The sequence below is a fragment of the Numida meleagris genome, chromosome 18 (genome assembly GCF_002078875.1).
Source record: "Numida meleagris isolate 19003 breed g44 Domestic line chromosome 18, NumMel1.0, whole genome shotgun sequence".
NCBI classification, from domain to species: Eukaryota; Metazoa; Chordata; class Aves; order Galliformes; family Numididae; genus Numida; species Numida meleagris.
In genome coordinates this window covers 4355287-4377268 of record NC_034426.1, presented here as the reverse complement: position 1 = coordinate 4377268, position 21982 = coordinate 4355287, and the positions used below count along the sequence as shown (strand labels likewise).

The 21982-nt window shown below is 50.9% G+C and overlaps 1 protein-coding gene across 4 annotated transcripts in view; it reads left to right on the top strand.

Annotated features, from left to right (window-relative positions):
- Nucleotides 1-21807, top strand: part of LOC110407563 (NADPH--cytochrome P450 reductase) — a 24884-nt gene extending 3077 nt beyond the window's left edge. The window contains exons 1-16 of one of the 4 annotated variants that reach the window (XM_021415368.1): nt 885-1017; nt 6167-6356; nt 12959-13007; nt 13840-13968; nt 14570-14719; nt 15319-15443; nt 16318-16407; nt 16757-16855; nt 17388-17504; nt 17756-17874; nt 18677-18858; nt 18983-19132; nt 19351-19618; nt 20054-20199; nt 20497-20582; nt 20804-21807. In XM_021415368.1, coding sequence (XP_021271043.1) covers nt 6181-6356; nt 12959-13007; nt 13840-13968; nt 14570-14719; nt 15319-15443; nt 16318-16407; nt 16757-16855; nt 17388-17504; nt 17756-17874; nt 18677-18858; nt 18983-19132; nt 19351-19618; nt 20054-20199; nt 20497-20582; nt 20804-20948 — 2031 coding nt within the window. In that variant the 5' untranslated portion in view covers nt 885-1017; nt 6167-6180 and the 3' untranslated portion in view covers nt 20949-21807. Of the gene's footprint in view, nt 1-884; nt 1018-5167; nt 5295-6166; nt 6357-10055; nt 10512-12958; nt 13008-13839; nt 13969-14569; nt 14720-15318; nt 15444-16317; nt 16408-16756; nt 16856-17387; nt 17505-17755; nt 17875-18676; nt 18859-18982; nt 19133-19350; nt 19619-20053; nt 20200-20496; nt 20583-20803 lie in introns of those variants that run through there. The other 3 variants (XM_021415367.1, XM_021415366.1, XM_021415369.1) reach the window with 3 other exon arrangements.

Sequence of the window (21982 nt, the reverse complement as noted above, 5' to 3'; positions counted from 1 at the left end):
TGCACATTCTGCATCTGTCTCGTGCTGGAAATAGAAATTCTGCTGATGTCTGAGCTGGTATGTCAAGGCCTGGTTGGATGCGACCTTGCACAGCAAGAGTAATTTGTTCTATTTCACCAAAAAAAAGAAAAGACTTTGAATTGTGTACATGTTTCTTACCCTCCTCGAGGTCCTCTCTTTAGCTTGGGGCTGCTGTCTTGCACCTTTGAGTTGATGGTGGTGAATGGCAAGCTGCGAGACGTGATGGGGTTTGGAAGTGGTACGAAGTGCTAGGAATAGTGAGCCTTGGTGCATAGGGAGCCTTGGTTTCTCAGGCACTGGTGAGAATCAGCCCTGGATGGCTGACCATAGTGTTGCCATGCGGAAAGCAGTTTGCCCCTGGCCTAATACTATACACCAGCACAAAGGGGAGTTGTCTCTGTAGTGGAACTTGGTGCATGGGCAGAAATACCACCTCCACTATAAACCTGCTCTGTTCCTATTGCTGCTGACTCTGCTTTCTTGTGGGGTTTTGTCTGTGGGATTCCTTCCTGACTCTTCAGTAACCTGCTTATCTTGTATCTTTAGTGGGTGAAAGCAGACAACCCTTTCCCTATCACATGACTTCACTGGTAAGCAAGTTCCTTCTCCTCCATCCAACTGCGTGCAGTGGCTCGCAGCTTCCTTGGATCTCGTGATGACACTTGCAAAACCCCCCCCCCAAGCAGTCCTTCCAGCACTAGTAATCATGACAGCTGAATTTCTGCTTTTTCTACTAACGCAAAGTATGTGCTGAGTCAGTGGCACGAGGGTCGGGTCATCATGTGGCGGCAGGAAGCAAGAGGAGTGCTCTGCCAAGCCGCTTCCACCAGCACGCTCCTTTGTTCTCTTCCCTGGCACAGCTGCACAGGGCTTTTGCTGGGAGCCTGACATGGAGAAAGACAGTCTGAAAGAACTGGGAGTTCTTTGAATGCGTGTTGCGGTTCGATGTGGTGCTGACTGGGAGAGATTTCCAGTGAGAAACAGAAAAGCAGTCCGGTAAGTGTCCTCGCTGGATGGGAATGTTCCAGCGAGCAGAGAAGGACGTAGCGCTCTGGCTCATGTTGGCCATGTGGCTGTACAGCTGCAGGGCATGCAGCTTGCTCCTGTAGGCCATGGTTTGGCTTCAGACCAGTTCTCTGGTGCCCTAGCCAGCAGCTGAGATGTCCTGGACCTTGAAGGCTGAGCTGCCTGGTCCCTGCTGAGCTCCTTCCGCATGGTGCCTGGCACCAGGAGCATCAGTGTGAGCCTTAGGTTTATTGCCCAATGACACCACGTGCACTTGTTGCTTGATGACTGCTTTGATTCCATCGTTGCAGATTTTAGAGTGCATGTATTATGAAACAGAGCTTCTGCCTGCAGCTCCCGTGTTTGCTTTACCTCCTAATGTCCAAAGGGCAGTGCTGCCATTCCATTTGGTTTGAAAAACCCTAAGAAGTTCAGCTGGCTGCCTCAGTAGGCTCAGGGGTGTGGGAGATGGGCTTGTGCTTATCACTGCATGAGTGTACAGGATCAGGAAGAGCCTTCCTCTGGGTCAAGCTGAACTTGTGGGCTTGTTGGTCCTACAAGCTGTAATCAGCTGGCTGGTGGGATCCTTGGGCAGGGAGTCGGATGCAGGAGCTGAAGAGGAGAGCAGCCTGGGGCTGTGCCTGACCAGCAGCCTGCTTCTCCTTCCCCTCTAGGCCAGCGAGGCTGGTGTCAGTGTGTCGTGTCCTGCATCTGACAGTGCAGGTCAGAGGACAGCTGAGCTCAGAGCTTGGATTCACAGGCTGCAGTCTGGGGCCAAGAAAGGAAATCATCCTGACGTGCTTGAAAAGGATCACAAATATCATATAAATAAAAGGCTACTTTTGTGAAGAGCCAAATTCCGGCACAAGTCACCAACTTAGCTTCAGAGACAAGGCTTTTTGGTCACTATATGGTAGTACAAGCAATCTGTCTCTCTCAGAAACTTCCTTATATTTTGGGGGAAGGGAGACTTTTGAGCCACCTGCTGTGAACTCAATGATCTGCCTCCTGGTGGAGCTGAGGGCTGCAGTGTGCTTTTGAATGCATCTATAGCATCACCTAATGCTGCCTAATCAGCTGTGCACGAGAGAGGGAGAATAACAGATCTGTTTGGGTTGCACACCACTTAGATTGAGAAATATGTTTTTTAATATGAGAAAGAGATGCATCAGTTTGGCAGCATGGAGATGTGCAGAGATGCTCCCGAGTGATAGGAATGATTGCGAGCTGCTGTATCATGCAAAGTCCCAGGTTTAGAAGCTGCACCGAGAGGCTGAAAAGCTGTGCTGAAATAGTGCTGCTTGATTGCAGCCTTTCAAAATATTGTGACTTCTCTATGTAGATTCCTTACATTGTGGCTGAGACTGATTGCTTTTTACCAGATACTGCGTGCATAGAGAAGGATTAAGAACTGTATCCATGACTGATATTAAAAAGCAAGGCGGGGGGGCAGGGAGTTGCATGTCTGCCTTATCTTGATTGTTATCTTGATTGAAGGTACAATAAACACTGGGGAAAAAATAGCTACCCTTGAAAGTGATATAAGGGGAACTTTTACTTCTGCACCATAAATTTCATTCTCCCTTGTAACAAGCTGGTTTGATTCTAGCAGGATCTTCCCAGAGACTCCGGGATTTCCAGGACAGCTAAATCCCAAGTGAGAGTCAGTTTTCCCTTCTCTGGAGGCTAAAGGATTTGTATTAGAAGGTGGATTGCTGACCACTACTGGGAGATAATTGTTACAGCCAGCTAGGTTGAGGCTGAGATAAATTGAGAAATAACCTTCCTGTGTTAGGTGAAGGGAGTTAAATAAGTAGTTCCGAGTTATGACAAGCTTTTTAAAAAAGAAGTGTGAAGTTTAATCCCACATCTTTTGTCTTTCTTTTGTTACATCTAACTGTTTCCTCAGGATAGGGATGGGAAAGGAAGAGGAAAAAACAGAAGAACCTGCAGCTGTCTTGAATAAATGGTAATGTCCATATGGAACCCGGCATCAGGATTAGTGTTTCTTGTGTCTGTGGTTCCATCACTAGAGAACAGCAGTGTTTCCTTCCAGGATCAGTGTTCAGTACAGAACCTTTTCGCCACGGAGACTCGTGAATGATGAGATGAGACCAGACCCAGACTCTGGTTCCTGTGCCAGTCCTGAGCTTCTAGAACTGGTGCTCTGAACTCAGGCTCAGTGTAAGCAGCGGGTGGTCCAGCTGTTGCTGCAGCTGTAGGGTTTCCTCTTTGAAGTGCTGGAGAGCTGCAGCATGGTGAAGGCCAGGAGATAGTCTGGCTTCCTCCCCCTCCTGTCTGCATGGCATTCCTGAAAGCTTCACTCCTGAGGATGCCTCCTTCCAAGGCACTGCACTTCCCAGCTGCCAGGAGAGTTGTGCAAAAGGAAAGCCCCGGGAAGCTGGTGAATGTGCTGAGTTATCTGAGCTGGAGGGTGGAATTGCTGGGGGCCAGGCATACCCAGACTTCCCACCCCATGCTTGCTGGAGGTGTCAGGTTGGAAACATTCCTCCATGTGTAGCTGGTTAGAAGGCAATTATGTGGCTGCTGTGCTCACTGCAAGAAAGCTTTCCAAGGACTTTGCTGCTGCAAGTGCTGGATTTGGTGCTCAGAATGGAAGGGCTGCAGCTCCTGCCCCAAGCCGGCTTAGCACGGTCTCCATCAGCCTCGGTTTTTCAATAGCTTCCTCTAAGAAAAGGTTTATCACTGACTTTTGTCATGACCCATGTAACTTGTCTAACATTCGTATCTGTGACTTACACAGGGCAAGCACTCAGGGCTGGTTGTAGATAAAGCTGCTGAGGTAATCTCTGCTCTCTCTTTTGGATCTCCTAAGCTCTTTTTGCTCCACCAGTGGAAATCTCTGTGCCCTGTGGGAGCACTTTCTGATTGGAAAGGCAGAGTGGACAGTCTTTTCCAGGTAGAAATACCAGCGTGGTTTGTACCATAGGAAAGGCCTTGTCAGGAAGGTGTGTGAAAGATGGGCCTTGTGGATAAACTTACTGGCACGGCCACGTGTGCCCTGTCTGATAGGAACTGGCCATCTTAGTGCATCCCGGGCAATGGGAGCTGGCACTGAGAAAATTTGCAGAAGAGCTGTGGCTGTGCTGTGTGTTCTGTGGGGGAAGCCCCTCTGGATTCTCAGCTCTAAGGCAAAAACCAACTTGAGTGATGAGCGAGAACCAAAACTGTGTGTGAGAAGATGTGTTTGGGCTGAAGCCTTGCCGTGGTTGAGGCGGGGTGGCAAAGAGGAGGAGGAGAAGAGTTTGCAGTTAAAACTTTTGAGGTTTCATCAGGAGTGGAGGCAATAAACTAGCAGTGCTTTTCCTCAGACCAGTGCCTTCCCTCGGACCAGCTCCTGCAGTGAATCCCCCATCAGGGATTTACTGGAACCAACACAGATGAGAAAAAGAGCCCTGCTGGGAGCTGTGTGTTGTTGGCAGCAGAGCTCTGGTTGCGGGGGCTTTACCGAACAGTTTAGTCTACAGCTGTAGAGAAATAGCACCCATCTCTTGCTTGGCTCTGAGATCCAGCGATGGAAAGCCTCTCTATGGGGGAGGGAGGACAGGGTGACCTGATGAAAGGAACGAGCACTTCACTTGTCTGCAATCACATTGCTAATGTTTTTCTTCCTACTCCCTGCTTAGCGTCATCTCTGAGAGCCCAACAGCAAATGGGAGTTCTGCAGTGGTTTTAGTGCCTTTTGTAGTAATCACTTGCCAAGCTCTTCACTAAATTAAACTTCTTGTGGAGCTGAGAGCTCGGTGACCTGCAAAAATCCTCGGCAGCCCACATGTGATGGCTGCTGGGTGGCTGTGACTCCTTTCTGAGCTGTACTCCGTGATCCCCAGAGCTGCATGCTCCCTCAGGAAGCTCACAACAAGCAGACAGCGTGGGCAGGGAAATGGAGTAGACCCTAACTTTTGCGTGAATGCTTTTGGGAGAAGAGGATGAGCTGTCATGAAAACCTGGACCTAGACTTGAATAAACCATGAGCAGAGAGTTTAAACTGAAGTGAGCTTTACTTCTCATCCCAGGTGCAGCTTGCTGCTTCTCTTCCAGCTGTGCCTCAGGACATGGCCTTAACATGTCCCCGCTCCAGTGTCACCCCCGCAGCTCTGAGTCACTCTTCTGTGTGCAGGTTCAAATGTCCATGGTCTCCTGGGCTGGCAAGATGCCTAAGTACAAGAAGAGTCACTTTGCCCTTATGAATCAAGTTTTGAGTTAATTATCTGTTTGCCTGGACAGAGTGTGCCCTCGTGCACTGGGTAGGTAATCTTTCAATCTGAACTGTGGTCAGGAGAGTTCAGAGTTCAGCAGAGTTCAGGAGGGAGGGAACGATGGGTGGCTCCTGTGGAAAGGACGGAGGCCATTGGGTAGTCAGGGACTTGAAGGCTAGGTACATGTCCTTGCTCTACCACAGACCCTGAGTATGACCATGGCCAAATCACTTAAACTCCGCTTGATTTCCCGCTGATGAACTCATAATTCAAAGAGACAGAAGTTAAACAGGGGAAGGGGGTGGAGCTGACAAAGAAGACAGAGGTGCAAAGTGATGGGGTCTGTGTGGGGATGGATACTAAATCAGAAGCACTCACCATTTTGCTGTTGTAATGAAGTGGCATGGGGATGCTTGCCGAAGTAGTGCACCACAGTCCTGCTTTGCAGTGTGTGAGTGCTACAGTAAATCAGGAGCATTGCATCTCCTTGGAGAAAGACACAAACTGGAGAGTGTGTGGAAGAGTGGTGTCTTCCCCCACCAGCACCCTGTGAACTGTGTGACGGGTCAGGGCCCAGTGAAGGCTGGCCGTGCATCCCTGCTGAGCCTTGCTGGGGTGTTAGCAGCCAGCCTGGGCTCCCTGGCTGGAATATGGGGCTGCTCTGATGTTGCTCTCAATAGATCAGCATGGATGCAGTGGGAAGGGATAAGCTCAGCAGGATAGTGAGATACCTAGGAAGAAAGGGATCTTGCAGAGTGTGATGGAATGTCTCAACATTTCTGGGAGCTGCTGGGCTACCATGTGTTCCTAGGATTAAATGTATAGTGGAAAAGCATGTTATAAATGATCTTTGATGCTCTTCTGTTTTTCCGTGGTTGTGTGTGATTGCTGACGTTCATTTATTTTTTCTTTCCTTCCAGTATCTCTGACCATCATGGAGGATGCGGGCATGGAATCAACAGTCTCCCCTCCTGAAAGCACTGCACAAGACTCTTTATTCAGCATGACTGATGTGTTTCTCATCTCACTCATCACCGGGCTTTTTACTTATTGGTTCTTCTTCCGCAAGAAAAAGGAGGAAATCCCTGATCTCCCCAAAATCCAAACAGTGTAAGTAACAGCTCAGGCAGCGTGGGCTGAGGGTGACTTACAGTCTTCCTTATGATTTTCTGACCACAAGGACACTCTTGCTTTTCCTTCCCTGTTTGGTTTTCCCAGAGTACTTGCATCAGCTGGGTCCTCCCTAAAGGCTGCGATCACAGGCTTCTGGGAGCAGCAGGATTTCCACATCTGCGAACGTTTAGATGGGGTTTCTATCACCAGCCTTTAACTCAGTGCAAGTTGCTGCATTTCCCATTGCGTTCTGACCTCACAGAGTTGCCACCAAGGCTTGCAACCTACTGTAGGAACTGGTGGAGAAGGCAGAAGGGAAAAACCTCCTGTTAGTAGTTCTCTTGCATTGCCATCCAAAAAATTGCTTTGACCCTTGCCGGAGGACAGGTGATTTTTCCCAAGTGAATGCATGGGATTCCTGCTGTCAGAAGGGTGGGTGGATTTTGTGTTGCCAGTGGGTCCTTAAAGGCTCCGTGAAGAGGTTCCTTTGAGGTCCCCAAATGTGGAGCCTTGGTCCTGAAGTGCCTTTCTGCCTGTCCCCTCACGTTTCTTTTGAGCTACATGTTTGCTTCATGATGCAGAGATCCCTGTGGAAGAGCCAGGCTGCAGTTCTCTTACGCTGTGCTCTGGCCCATATCGGTAATTTGTCTTGCCAAGCAAGGCAAGAAAAGGCTTTAAAAGCCCTTGGCTGCACTTCAAAATGCTTAGGGATTGCTTTGGCTATTCTCTGCATTTTAAGATAAATCATAGATAAATCTGGAGAAAGAAAACCTGCTTATGAGAAAATCCATCTAGGAAATCTTATCTATTCATAGCTATAAAGCAAAGAAACAGGGCCTTGGGAGCCGGGAGGTAGTTCCTGGGCATGAACTGCTTGGCAGCTCTTGTGAAACGTGTTTGGCTTTGATACCTGGTCTCTGCAGCAGGAGACTGGATTTAGAGAGGTGGTTCCTTGTTCCTCTCTGTCTTCTAGGGCCCAGAGTGAGCTGCGTTGGTGGAGGTGTTTAGTTCCTTGTCTGTCACATCAGCTTTCTTCTGGGCATTTTATCCTGTTCCTTCTATTTCCTCCTGGTGCAGTGGGCCTTGCACTGGTGAGAGCAGTAAGTACAGATCTGAAACTCTGCAGCAGAGACCTCGGGAGCTGGTGCTGGGCAGTACCTTCCCTACCACGATCTGTTCTCTGTGTGAAGGTATTTGCTGCAGACAGAAAGCCAGCTCGGTGCTTTTACAGTAGTAGGCCTTCACAGAAGGAAACCTCGTGAATTTTTTGTGTTTGTAATGCTGGGTACACTGCAGGTTGTGCGGCCATGCTGGCTAGAGGGGCGAGGTGGATCGTGATGGTTGGATGTTCACACTAGGCTCAAGATTTTTACACACAGCTGCGGTGGTGAGATGTCCTGCATGAAGTGATTTTCTCCATGAGGCACTTAAAGGGTGCTGCTCTGGTATGAAATTCTTCTCAGTCCTTCGTTTGAAAGCATTCACTTGAGCAAGAGTGGAAAGAGGCAGGAACTCTGCACAGGCTGGTCGGATGAGGACATTTAGTGATAAGCCATTTCAGCATGGGGTAAATGCTTCTAGTACCCTATGTGTAAATGTAAGCTAAGTCAAACACAGCAAGTGGCTGTGGGCCTTGTATCTCTTCCAGGCCTCTGTATCTATCTTATTGAGTTGTGCTGCTTCCAATTCTCAAGGTTTGTCTTTCAGTGTTCGTGTTGCAGTTCAGTTTGTAATGGAAAAGGAACAAGTTTGGTCTCCTTGTTTCCCCTCTGGTCAGATCATAAATCCTCTAGGTGCTAGGCAGAGCCCTCTGAATGCAGGCCTGATTTTGTTGAATCAGTCAAATAGTTCCCTCTCGTGCCTGAGAGCTACTTGTGTTTGCATGTGTGGATATCCTCTGGAGATTGTAATGAGCATGGCTGTGTTGTGATAAGAACTAAGCTGCAGTCATTGTGGTAAGTTGAGGGGAGCTTGGACCATAAGCCAAGGCTAGGGCTCATGACACATCTATCCTCTGGTCGGAGACAGTGACTTCCTGCTGCTATTGCAGTGTTATTTTATGGGAAGGTTGGAAATGTGAGGGAAACAAGTGGGGAAAAATAACCTTGCTTAGCCTTGGATTTCCTTCCCTCTGTCATCTTAGAGCCTGGGGTGGAGTTTCCTTGCTGTTGAACCAGCAGATCAGCAATATAGAAGATCTGTTGGCTACTGCCCTGGGCTGGCTGTACAGCAGGCATGGGGGAAGCTGGCCATGGAGACAGAGAGCCCTTTGCAGCAGCTATCTCAGGCTGCAGTGGGGAGCCTTGACCTTAAGAGATGTTGCTTTTCTTCAGCACTTTCCTTGCAGCTGTGTCTTGACTTGCCAAGCTGTCCTGAACTGCTTTATCTGGCAGTACTTGGTGGTGCTTTCTGTCGTGTTCCTTTAGCTCCTAATTTCAGCCTCAGCTACAAAAGACTGGTGAACAGACGGTTTGAAAAGCAGTTCAGGTGACTGTGAAGGCTACTGCTGGGTTTCCTGCCAAAGTATGAGAGTGCAAGCATAGTTTCCAATCTGAACACAGGCTCTGACACCTCGGTGCCCTCCTGGAGTTGCTGCTGAGCAGCGTGCCTCTATCAAGCAAAGTCAGTACAGCTGTATCTCCAAAGAAGATGCTGGAATTCTGCTGCTCAAATTGCTGCTGATTGTTGAAGAAGATGCCCGCAATCAAAAGTACTCTGTTCTGGATGGCATCTCAGCTGGCCTCACTTTCTGTGGCCCTGCCAGCCCACGTGTACTGGGAGCAGTGCTGCTCTCACCCTGTCGGTACGTCTCTGGGTTAAGCTGCAGCACAGACACTTGCTGGTCCCTTCCACTTATGGTGGAGCAGAGCTTTGCTCCTGCCTGAAGCCCCCAGAGAAGGGATTCAGCATATGCAGAGGTTTCTGCATGCAAGACTTCATCTGCTTGTGCTGTGAAATACCCACAGGGTAGCCCGGGATGCTGCCATCTGAGGATTTTTTGCATTTTGACTGTTTTCAGTTTTAATTGAAACCACTGGAGTGTTCCTGGCCGCCTGCTCTGCAGATGTCATTAGGGAGAGCAGCCCTTGATCTCCATGCAGCCATGGTGAGGGCAACTGTACTTCTCTTGGTGACAGTACTGAGGAGTGCACTCATTATTTTTTCTTCGCCCAGGCCATCTCTTCGTTTCTCAGTCACAGATTTCTTCCCTCCCTCAGGTCCCTGCTCCAGAACTGCACAGAGATTGTTGCCCTGGGGAGACACAGGCGAGACACTGATTGCCACGCTTGCTGTCAGCCCACCCTTCTCCTCCCCCTCCTCGTCTTTGACATTGTTTGGGGTAGGAATAGGCTTATCTCTATTCCGCAGCTATAGAGAGACTCATTCCCTGGTGCTTGTAGGGCTTCCTGTCACAGGAATTGCTCCAACTTCTCAGCCTGATTAGCTCTCAGCTGCCTGCCTGTGCATTAGAGAGAGACCATCTCTAATTTAATTTAATAGGATCCTGATGAGAACAAACTCCTTTGAGCTGCCTCCGTAATGGCACTGCCATAGTTACCCGTGACATTACTCACACAGTGTCTGGAATCGTTTCATTCAGCTACAGCGTTGACTTTTTTTTTTACTCTTTTAAAGAATATATATAAAAGCAGCTGTGATATAAACAGTTTCCAGGGTAACAAGGCTGGGGGAGGGCTTTGCGTCCTGTCCCCCCCGCCCCGTTCCACGCGGATGGGAGAGGGACGTGTGCTGCGGAGAATCCTGGGAGGTTTCATTCTTGACTCCTAATTCCTTTCTGCCACTGCTGCCAGATGTTGCAGTGTCTCAGGACCGTGCGGATCCGCTCGGTAACTTCCAAAGCCTCACGACCAGGAGCTGAGCGCGCTGGACCACTTCTGCTATGACCCTCACCGGGACCTTTTGTGCCGGCTCTCTTCTCCTTAACAAAAGGCTGACGCTTGGCTTCAATGCCCAGAAGGAGCAGAATGGAAAGGCCTGTGTGCATGTTTCTCCAGAGCTAAGTTAGATCCTTCCCCCACACCTCCCCTTGCAGACAGACACAGCTGCCCTGGGATTCTTTGTTTGCCTTTTCCCTGCCCCGACCATGGGATGTGTGTACTCGGTGCCAGGAGAAGAGGCGGCTGTGGCCAGGTGAGTGAATTGCCCAGCGGGCAAAGGGAAGGACTTGGAGCAGGAGGAGAAGGCAGGGAGAGGCTCTGCTCGGAGGCAGGCTGCTGTGAAGGAGGTCCCCAGTGTGGGTGCTTGGGGTGAGAGCAGTTTCTGTGCAGCGGCCAAGCTGCGTTCTTGCTTCTGGATGTGCATTTGTTTTCGGTAGGCAAGGCAGGTGTGGGAGCTTTCTGTTTCAGTGGAACACCTCTTCTTGAGACTTTGATAACTTTGAGCTGCCTGTGATTTCCTCCACGCCTCCCTTTTTCCTCCTGAAATCAAAGTGAGAGAGCCCTGGGACTTGTCTGTGCTCTGGGCTCTCAGCAAGGGCGGGCAATCTATACACTTGCTTCAACAAAGGAGTTAATCTTCTTTCTTCTACCCGTCACTTTTTAAAACTATTATAAACATTATCATGAGCTATGTTAAACTGTGAGAGTGGTCACTGCTAAAAATGTGCTTCCTCTCCTAATTTTTTGTGGCTGAACAAAGAAAATCAGTGCCATTTGTCTTTGGTATTTCTGCATTTTACTGCTCAGATTTTCAAGCCACCCTGATGAAACAATTTCAGGCAATTGTGTGGCTTTTTTTTTTTTTTTACGGAAGCCAGACTCATTTCTTCTATGTCTGAGCCACAGACTGTCCTCCACAACCCTTCAGTGCAAGGTTGCCTCCTTTGAAAATGGACTAGCTCCATGTGTGCCCTTTTCTCCTTTAAAGGGAGCTTACTGAAAGCATCTAAAAGTTGTTTTCTTTCTTCCTTTAAAAGCATTCTGTTTAGCAGTTGACCCAACAGCTATTTTAATTGGATCTCATTTCCAGAGGGCAGTAAACGAAAGAGATTCACATGGGAGCCAAAAGCAGAGTGAGAGTTGAGTCCTGTGAGCGGGGCCTTGGGGCAGCTCTGCAGGGCCTGGGTCCCGGCAGTGGCAGGGTTGGAGTTGCTCTGTGAAAGGTGCTTGCAGTGCCCCTGTTCCCAGCAGGGTACAGATGAAGGCACAGAGAGGCTGTTAGCCATGGAGGGAGCAAGTGAGGAGACAAAGCAACGCTCTCCTGGGAGCACGGCCTCTGCGGGTAGCTTTTTTGGGTAGGGTTTGCTCCATCTTTCGTACATGCTGCATGGGAGTTTAACTTCTCAGAGCTACCAGGCCTGGTTGTAGAGCTCCTTGTTAAGTTTGGGTAGAAGGGGGTGCTTGGCTTGGATGTCCCCCACCCTGCTGCTCTGTGTGTGCACTCTGCAAATGTCTCTGCACGTCCGCACAGATCCCTCCCTCTGGGCTGCCGGGTTTAGGAAACTGTTAGTGAGCTCTGCACATTCTCGCATGGGCCGAAGCCAAAACCATTTGTTTTTTGCCTGGAGGCTTCTCTCTTCCCACAGGAGACCCAGCCTTGCATTCTTCCATTGTGAAAGAGGAATGGGAACGGGTCCCACGTTCCTCTCCTCCCTGCTACCAAAGCTCCAGCAGGGAAGACAGCAATTGAGCTCCTGGCACTTGTCCTCCTGCCTTGAAGAGACCCCGGTGTCTAATCTGACTATAGCTAGAGCTACATCTGCGTGTGGGGTTCCCAGAGGGCCCACTTGTCAGCAGAGTTGGGTTGCTTTCATGGTGTGACACTGAAAGCCCCTGAGTGCGTTTAGGATAGTTAAGCTCTCTTGGCTTCCTAAATAATAGGGTATCCACAGTGCTGTGAATCTCTGCCTGCATGTTTCTGACTGCCATGGCTTTTCCCACTTTGAAGCATGAGAAAGCCACTTCCTTGCAACAAAGCAAATACCTCTGTGCTGGAGACAGAAACCCCAGTGTGGAAATTAGCACTGTGGGACCTCAAAGGGCAGCATTCGTGTTGCCAGAGACTGGTCCACCACAGAACCTCTGCAGGGCTCTCAGCTCTGGGACGCTCTGTTCTGAGGACAGAACAGCTGGTTTTTAGCCTTGCCTTACTTCATGCTTGGAGAATCCACCCCTGGGTGCATGGCTCAGAGCCAAAGCCTGCCCTCCCCAAAGGAGCAGAGGCAGGGGGTTCTCCCCATCTTGCCCCATGGCTTGGCTTCTGAAGTGTATCTGAGGGCATGCTCTTGCATCCTAGTTCTGCGAGGTGCTCATAACTGGCAGTTTCAACTTTTCAGAGTGAAAGTTTCCTGCTGCCTGGGGCTGAGTTCCTGGGCTTTGCCTGCAGCAGCCTTTCCTGAAGGAGGTAAGGCTGGCAGCTGGCTTTTCCCCTACTCCATGGCTGTCTTGGGAGAAGTCACCCTGCAGCTGAGTGCTGGATATCTAAATATCTATGTGCTAAATATGATGGGGGATCTCACCACTTTGGTAGCCCTGCTGAGATCCGATGCAGCCCAGGGGCTGCTTTTTCCTCCATTTGTTTATTTCTGGCCTTAAAGAATGAATGCGCTCATCTGAAAGGAGATTTCTTCTGTCTTTCAGAGCGTCTCCAGCAAGAGATAGCAGCTTCATTGAGAAGATGAAGAAGACGGTAAGCTGCTTGCTCTGGGTGCATGGGGTGCTGGGAAGGTGACAGAGCTCATGTCATTCCCTTTTTCCTCTGGAGACTGCTAGCTGTCAGCAGCAGGGCTGACTTGGATCCAGGGGCATTCTGCTGCAGAGAGTGTCCAGAGGCAGTCTGTGTGGGAGACAGGAATAGCTCCCAGCAGTCTCTGTCTGAACACTGTTCTTAGAGAGAAAAAATTAAATTGACAATTCGATGCAAGGGAAAGAAAGAAACGTAATAGGAGATCAAAGTCAGAATGGAAAGGGCAGAGACTTTGAAATCATTGGCTGGCCGTTGTTCGTCTTTGCGGTTAGTTCCCAAACCCGGCTCACTCTGGAATGGGAATTGTACACAGAGCTGGCAGATTGGACTCTGCTGGACTGGATGCAAGAGGAAGCAGAGGAAAAAGTAAGGGCTGGATATATTTTCCATTTTACTTCAAAGCAACTGGCTTGCTGTGGAGCAGGAGCTCCTGTGCTCAGACACTTTCCCCAAGCTTTGGCAAGTCTTTCTTGTCTAGGGAGTTTCCTATTTTCTGGAGTCACTTTGTAGCTTTGAGGCTGAGAATAAACCTCGAGAGTTTATTCTTGGCTGTAATTTTAGATTGACTCGAGTCACCTCTCTGAGGCTGACACCAATCATATTCCTATTAACAGCTTAGCCTGGTGTGAAGTCCTGTACGAATGCAGGCTCCTAGTTGCCTTTAGGCTGCAGTCCAACAGTCCAGGCATTTCCGTTTTGACAAGATGCTCTTGCTCTGTACATTTGCCAAATAAATAATTGCCATTTAACAGTTTGTTTTTTTTCTTCTCTCCAGGGGCGAAACATAGTGGTTTTCTATGGATCCCAGACGGGTACAGCAGAGGAATTTGCCAATCGCCTCTCCAAAGACGCTCACCGCTATGGTCTCCGTGGCATGGCAGCAGATCCAGAGGAGTATGACTTGGTAATTTAGCCATGGACACAGCCCCAGGGTAGGGAACATCCTTCTAGTGTCCCTTAAAAGGCAGAAAAATATGGCCAAGGGACCGTTGCCCTTTTAGTAGCCTCACTTAGAGGAGGAAAGGAAATTAGATCGTACTCAGAGTTGCAAAGGTGGTCTTGGTCCTTGTCAGTCTATGGGTTTGGGGTGAACTCTGCAACATGGCTGAAAAAGCAATGTAGTCTGGAGTGCTTGGGACTCACGAGTCATCTGCTGGCAGCATGAAACTTGCTCTGTGTTCCTGCTGCAGTCCTGCACAGAGGCATTGACACTGTATTATTCTCCAGATGGAACATTAATCTTGATCCCTTAGACCTGGATGGAAAATCCCATCGCTTTTCCGGTGGAGTAGAAGTATTGATTTGCAATCCAGTGGTACAGTTAGCTTTATTTTCCTTGCCATTTCAGGTGGGTTTGGCCTTTCCTCAATCCCTTTTGTGAGCAGTTGTTTGGCATGACGCGGTGCTGTTCTGTGCACCAGGGGTGTAGCTGCAGTGTAGGTGTAGGCTTGCCCAACAATCACGTTGTAGGATCCTTGAGGATTTGTGCTTTGCTTGGGTTGCAGTCGGACCTGAGTCGCCTCTCTGAGATCGACAAGTCCTTGGCTGTGTTCTGTATGGCCACGTACGGTGAGGGTGATCCTACAGACAATGCCCAAGACTTCTACGACTGGCTGCAGGAGGCTGACACTGACCTGTCGGGTCTCCGCTTTGCAGTAAGTGCCTTCCTTCCACTTTATGCTGTATTCGTGCAGGAAACTCAAAAGCCTTCCACTACGCTTGCACGTGGCTTGGGTAGAAACAGAACACCATGTCTGTCTTCCACTCCAAGCTGCACAGATATTTGCAAACATATATCGGAGTGTTTTAAATGCAGCTGTCGGAGAGCTCTCTCCGCTCCCTAAATCATGAGGGTTTGCTGGTGATGCCTTGCCCAAACAGCCCAGCAGACATTGAATATAAGGTCTGTAAATGAGTTACAGACTGCTGCTGTTGTTCAGGAGCTAATTGGGCAGCCCTTGGCTAGTTCTTCTCCCACAGATTAAATCACTTGGAGAAGTGTGTGGCTCTTTTTCTGCACTGAGCTGAATAATTGAGATACAGCCACCTCACCTAAACGCCAGCCATATTCCTTAGGCAGCATCACAATTGCAAATAAGGGGAAAATCCACTGCTGGAGATGTTAAGCTGCTCTTGTATGAAGCAGTTTGTAAGCATTTGCTGAGCAGTTTGTGGGAGGAGAGGGACAGAGGATGCTGTCTGATGGAAGAAATCCAGTCCCTGCTTCTCCATGATTATCAGTGTTCTCTTCCAGGTCTTTGGGCTGGGGAACAAGACTTATGAGCACTTCAATGCGATGGGGAAGTATGTGGACAAGAGATTGGAGGAGCTTGGAGCCCAGCGCATCTTTGAGCTTGGGCTGGGGGATGATGATGGCAAGTGAGTAGCTCGGCTTGAAGGGTTGCTCTGTGCTGGCTGTAGCATCATGGAAGGGACCTTGGCAAGGTGTTGGCTCTACTAATAAGACAGAATTAAACTCCTTAGGGCTAGTTATAGTGGTTGCCATGTCCCTGAATGCATCTCTCTCCCACAGAAATCAGTTGGATCCTTGTATACCTTGCTGAAATCTGACATCAGCTTTAAATGACCATAACTGTATATTTCATGAGGCTTCACAGCCTCTTCTGCCTTTGCACTTCTGCAGCTGCAGTGATATCCCTGCCTGCATGGGGAAGCCCTGCCATCCCTGCAGATGAGACAAGCTCCATCTCCTCGTGAGCTGTTTATTTTATGGTTGAATGCAGTAGTTTTCCAACTCAGAGTCCAAAAATGATTGTTTGTACTCACCTGAACCCCTGCTGGCAGAAGGTTAACTTCAGGAACCACGTTAACCTGTGGTTTTGCCTCCAAGGACAGCAAGATGTAATTAGAGGGATATGCTCTGTGTGGGAGGCTCTGAATTTAGGAAAATGAACTTTTCAAAATTGGAATCTGCCTTGTAGGAAGGTGACCTAGTGCCAGGAATGGGCAAGGGGTGGCTGAGTTGGGCAAAGACACTGAGCCTGAGTAACAGCCTTCTGTGGCTGTGAAGGGAGGTGTAGCAGGAGTTCCCTTCCTTACACTCAATGCTCTGAAGATGCTCTTCTGGTGATATGTAAGCATGTAGAGGTAACAAAACTTACTAGGTTCAAGGGCAGATGCCTTTTCCCATGGTGAAAGAGGAAGTCCATAGGGATCTCAGATGGCTCCTCTGAGAACGTCCCTCTGCTTCCTCTCGAGCAGGAATATTGAAACTCTCTTTCTCCTCATCTAGCCTGGAAGAAGACTTCATCACCTGGAGAGAGCAGTTCTGGCCAGCAGTGTGTGAGCACTTTGGGGTGGAGGCTACAGGAGAGGAATCCAGGTGGGTATGGGAGCATCTTCTTCTGGGTGCCGGAGAGATTGGCCACTTGGTCTGAGCGGTGGCTGTGCCATCGGGCCTGAGCTGCTGTCCCCTTTCCTGCATGCTGTTGCCTCTTCCAGGCTTGAGTGCACACACAGGTTTGCACTGCTCCCAGCAGAGTTGATAATTCTTCTTGATTTGGGCACTGAGCATTACCACCCTGCTTCCTGATGTGTTGAGGGGGTGAAGGCTGGAAGTGTCATTTGTTTGAACTGCAGCAAATCCAGTAAAGCAGATGATGGTTCCAGTTGTACCTCGTCATTTCCAATTTGACTTTTTTTCCTCTCTTCTCTCCCCCTTCCTCCTCCAGCATCCGCCAGTATGAGCTGGTGGTGCACACAGATGTGAACATGAACAAAGTGTACACCGGGGAGATGGGCCGACTCAAGAGCTATGAGAACCAGAAGCCGTAAGTGCCATGCTGCCCCGGGCAGGGCCCAGGGACTCTCAGGGCTTCTGCAGTTAATGAATCGTTAGTGTTTGAGAGGTTGGCTGTGTTCACATGCAGTTTGGCTGGTAGGTTTGCAGCATTATTTGTCCTGAGGTCAGTCAGAGCCTTTCCTCCCCTGGAGTGGTTAATGTATGATGGTTGCTTGCGGTATTGCCTTGGGAGATTAATTGTGTAAATGAATTACAACCTGAAATGCCGTTTTGAGAGGTGGCACTCCCTCTAATCTGCTGTTGCATCACTTGTTCTTAATGGGATAGGAGCTGTTGGCTGCTGGGCTGTACTTAGGAGGAAAATGATCTGTTTTCTCTGGCAGTGTGGGTAGTTGCAGCATAAGTTTTGTGCTGTGGCGTGCTTTGAAACGTGAGCCAGGATGGCCCTGTGCTCAGATAGTGGGACCCTGCCCTGGAGACAGAAGGAGCATATAGAAATGAAAGCAGTACTTGTGAGCCTGCAAGAGAGTAACCCAGAGGGGCCTTGTCTTTCCTTCCAGGCCATTTGATGCCAAGAACCCCTTCCTGGCTGTGGTTACAGAGAACCGTAAGCTGAACGAGGGTGGAGAACGACACCTTATGCACCTGGAGCTGGACATCTCCAATTCCAAAATCAGGTAGGCTCTGGGAAAACTGCTGTTATTTTTGGAGCTCCTCTGTAAAAAAAAGAAAAAAAAAAGCATCTGATGCTACTATGGCTGCTGTCTCTTTGGGGTCCCTAATCCTTCAGGTGCTGCATAGCAGCTCAGGTCTTGGTGTTGTCTTGCTTACCAGCAGCCTGCTTGTCCTCCAGCTGAGCAGCTCAGGCCTGGCGTGGACAAGAAGTGTTGCCCGTGTTTCATCTCTTCTCCTCCTGTTCCTGAACCAGGTATGAGTCCGGGGACCACGTGGCTGTGTATCCAGCCAATGACACATCTCTGGTGAATCAGTTTAGTGAGATTCTGGGCACGGATCTGGATACAATCATGTCGCTAAACAATTTGGATGGTGAGTATGGATCACCCGTGTGCATCAGCAGCTCTCCTTCTGCCATGGCCTCTGTCCTTCCCACGACAGCAGGAGTCAGATTACCCTCAGCTCCTATAAGACACCTCCAGGCAGAGACATCTCCTGGCCGCTCTGAATGCGGTGCCATTTTGCAGTAGTGGCACAGAGCCTGCTTGTTGCTAGCCAGCTGAAGTGGATCAGTTGCGAAATGTTTGGTGTGCCCATTCAGCAGCAAACTATGTAACAGCACGCTCCTAATTACAGAGCACCAGCCCACCAGAGCATCCCTCTGCTGCAGCAGCCCCAGAGCTCAATAGGAGCTTTCGAGTCTGAAACACTGTTATTCAGTCCCTGAAGGAAGCACAGACTTGGGGACTGAGCTGCCAGAAGAGAGCACTTTTCAGTGCTGATACAAAGAGCTTTTCTTGGGCAATGTTCCCAGCAGAGCTGGCCTGTGGCAGGAGGGAGCTTGCAGCTGCTGCTTGTGTTACTCCTGAAACAGCAAAGCTTGACCTGAGGCTTCAGAGCTTCTAGCCCAGAAGGCCAAGAGTTGGCTTCTGATTCCCATAGAGTAACTGGCTGTAATGCTCTGCTAGAGGCTGCAGACCCCTGTGTGGTCTCCTAAGCTGCCTGGCCTCACAGTCATTCCTGCTCCTTACTTGCTCTTAATTTGCTAAACTGAATGGCTCCAGCCTTAACTGATGGTGCTTCACTTTCCCAAGTTTCCACGACTGAAATCTCTAACGTAACAACAGCGAGCGGTTGCTGACTTCTTTTTTTCCTTTCCTCTTTTCTCCTCCAGAGGAATCCAACAAGAAACACCCCTTCCCCTGCCCCACCTCCTATCGTACAGCCCTGACGTACTACCTGGACATCACCAACCCGCCCCGCACCAACGTGCTCTACGAGCTGGCCCAGTATGCCACGGACACTGGCGAGCAGGAGCAGCTCCGAAAGATGGCATCGTCCACTGCCGAGGGGAAGGTGGGGGCTGCGGCCTTCCCTGCAAAGCTGCGGGTTGAGCTGGGTCTGGGGGATTCAGAGAGAGAGCTGCGGGAGTGTTTGTGGCTTTGTAAGGAAGTCATGGGTGTGCCCTCCTTGCCCACAGGCTCTTTACCTCAGCTGGGTGGTGGAGGCCCGGAGGAACATCCTGGCCATCCTGCAGGACATGCCCTCGCTGCGTCCCCCCATCGACCACTTGTGTGAGCTCCTGCCCCGTCTGCAGGCCCGCTACTACTCCATCGCCTCCTCCTCCAAGGTGAGCACGCAGGACAAAGGCTGCTGAGAAAGCAGTTCAGCTTCAGCTCCACAGTGCCACAGTCCCCCTGCTCTGACGGGGATGGGACTTGGGGAATTTGCTCCGGGTTATCCCAACTTCTGTAGAGTCTGCAGAGGGAAACTTCTTTTTGTCCTACGTTGCAGCCAGCTGGGGAGCTGGGCCTCCCTCTGCCTTGCACTGACATCCCCTCCCTGCAGGTTCACCCCAACTCCATCCACATCTGCGCTGTGACGGTGGAGTACGAGACCAAGACGGGACGGCTGAACAAAGGGGTGGCCACCAACTGGCTGAAGAACAAGGTGCCCAACGAGAATGGGAGGAACTCCCTGGTGCCCATGTATGTCCGGAAGTCGCAGTTCCGCCTGCCCTTCAAACCCAGCACGCCCGTCATCATGATCGGACCGGGGACTGGCATAGCCCCCTTCATTGGCTTCATACAGGAGCGGGCCTGGCTGAAGGAGCAGGGTGAGCACCTGGAAACTCCCCTGGGCACTGAGGGGTGCCCTGCTGGGCTGGTCAGCGCCTCCATTGGGTGCAAGGAGGCTGCCCGCATCAGATGGGTTGAGGAGATGACTCCAGCAAAGCAGGGGCTGTGGGAGAAGGGCAACATCTTTGTCCCAGCACAAAGAGGCTCTGTCCTTGTTTGCTGGCCGCAGAGGACATTTGAAGGGCAGGTGGATTGAAGCCGGTTCTCTGACCTCTGCTACCTCTCGGAAGCAGCAGAGGGATGAGAGCTTTGGCTCCTTTCTAAAGCACATAGGCTATCTCAGGATCAGCCTTGAGCTTCTCATCGACAGAAGCAGCAGCACAGCTCTGTGAGGCCTGGGCTGGGGCGAGCAAGACAAGGGGAGGTGGGGAGGGCAGGGCTGCAAGGGGCTGACGGGTGCTGTGTGACCGCAGGCAAGGAGGTGGGCGAGACGGTGCTGTACTACGGCTGCCGCCGTGAGCGGGAGGACTACCTGTACCGCCAGGAGCTGGCCCGTTTCAAGCTGGAGGGCGTCCTCACCCAGCTCAACGTCGCCTTCTCCAGGGACCAGGCTGAGAAGGTACCGCTCTCGTCCCTCACCCGGTCGCTCCCGCTGCCCAGCATCGCTCCCGTAAAATCCCGGAGCATCCTGAGTTGGAAGGGCACCACAAGGATTGAGTCATGGTTGGGGGTGGAAATAAGGCTGTGAGGACTGGGGACACCCAGCCTGGGGCTTTGCTGTTTGAGGAGGCCCATGGCAGTTGGAGCACCCAGCTCCTCTGCTGCCATGTGGTGCTGCGTGGGATGGGGGGGGGGCTGTGGGCATGGGCTTGGCTTCTCACCCTGGCCTGTGACCCACCCCATTGTTTCCTGCCAGGTTTATGTTCAACACTTACTAAAGAAGAATAAGGAACACATCTGGAAGCTGGTGAATGACGGAAACGCTCATATCTATGTGTGTGGGTAAGTCTTAGGGCAAGGAATGGGCTTTGAGATAAATGTTCCTGTGTTTTTGGGAAACTAGTGTGGCCCAATTTACCTGCTTGCTTGCTCTTTTTTCAATGGCATAGTAAGCAGCCAGGTGAACGGGCTGGGCTGAGAACTGTCCCCATCCAGGTGTTCAGGGACAGCCAGCTGTTGGTGGCTCTGTGTTACCACCTCACTCACGGTCCTCTTCTTTCCAGGGATGCCCGTAACATGGCCCGGGACGTGCAGAACACTTTCTATGAGATCGTGGCTGAGTATGGGAACATGAGCCAGACTCAGGCCGTGGACTATGTAAAGAAACTGATGACTAAGGGCCGGTACTCTTTGGATGTGTGGAGCTAAGAGTGAGGATGGTGGGGCCAGGGAGAGAACGCAGGAGGTGCCGTCCCACCTGCTGCTCCTGGGGGTGACTGCGTTGTCCCCAGCCTCCAGCTACCCCGCTGTCACCCCACCCCCTCCTCCGCCCCCAGGGAGGGCTGTGCACCCCGGCTGGTGGAAGGGGTTGAGAGGGACAGGGGGTGGCTGAGGCTTTGTCCCCAGTGTTGGCCCTGGGGACGCGGGGCAGGAGGGATGGATGGCCCTGGGGGAGCTCTGGGGCCCTTTCTGAACACGGGGTGTTGCCTTATTCCCTGGCACCTCGTTCTGGAGCTGAAGACCACCCTTGTGCCTTGCAGGCTGGGGATGGCAGCGGGGGTGGAGGAGCCTGGCAGCCCCCACACTGCAGGTTTGGTGCGAGGGCACAGTGCGGGGCAGCGATCTGCTCTCATCCCTCTCCTACAGTCCGATCCTCTCTAGGGCTAGCTCCTGTGCCCCGTGCTATCACTAAACGACCACAGGTCGCTGCCTGCAGAAAAAGCAGAGCCTGCACCCAGCCAGGACCTGCAGGCACCCCCCTTCCCCCGCAGCCCTCCTGTGCTCCAGCACTCAGCAGGGCCGGGGGCAGCTCCTCTCCCCTCCCCACGACCCGGTCTGGGGTCACAGCTGCAGGGTCCTGCTGGCTCCCTGGTGCCCTGCAGCCGGCAGCTCCCCTGTTCCCAGCCCCCCCATCACGCTGTGTACGCTCATTTTTTTTTAATACTGTTTTTGTTTCGATATCTTTGTGATTTTAATCATGGAAGAAAAAACCCAACCTTTCAGGCTGTCCAATGACTGTAAATTATTTAAATATACTTGCCCTTGGAATAAAAATACTGTTTCTGTACTTCTGTCTTCCTTCTTCTACTCTTGCCCTTCTGTCTTCCTCTGCTCCACTGGAGGAAAGAGGGAGGTGGGAGAAGCAATAGCTGCCACCTCCAACCTTGCCCCTGCCAAGACGTGGGCAGCACACAGGGACTGCAGAGTGAGGTGACCTCAGTCTGAGGCAGCAGAGGGGCACA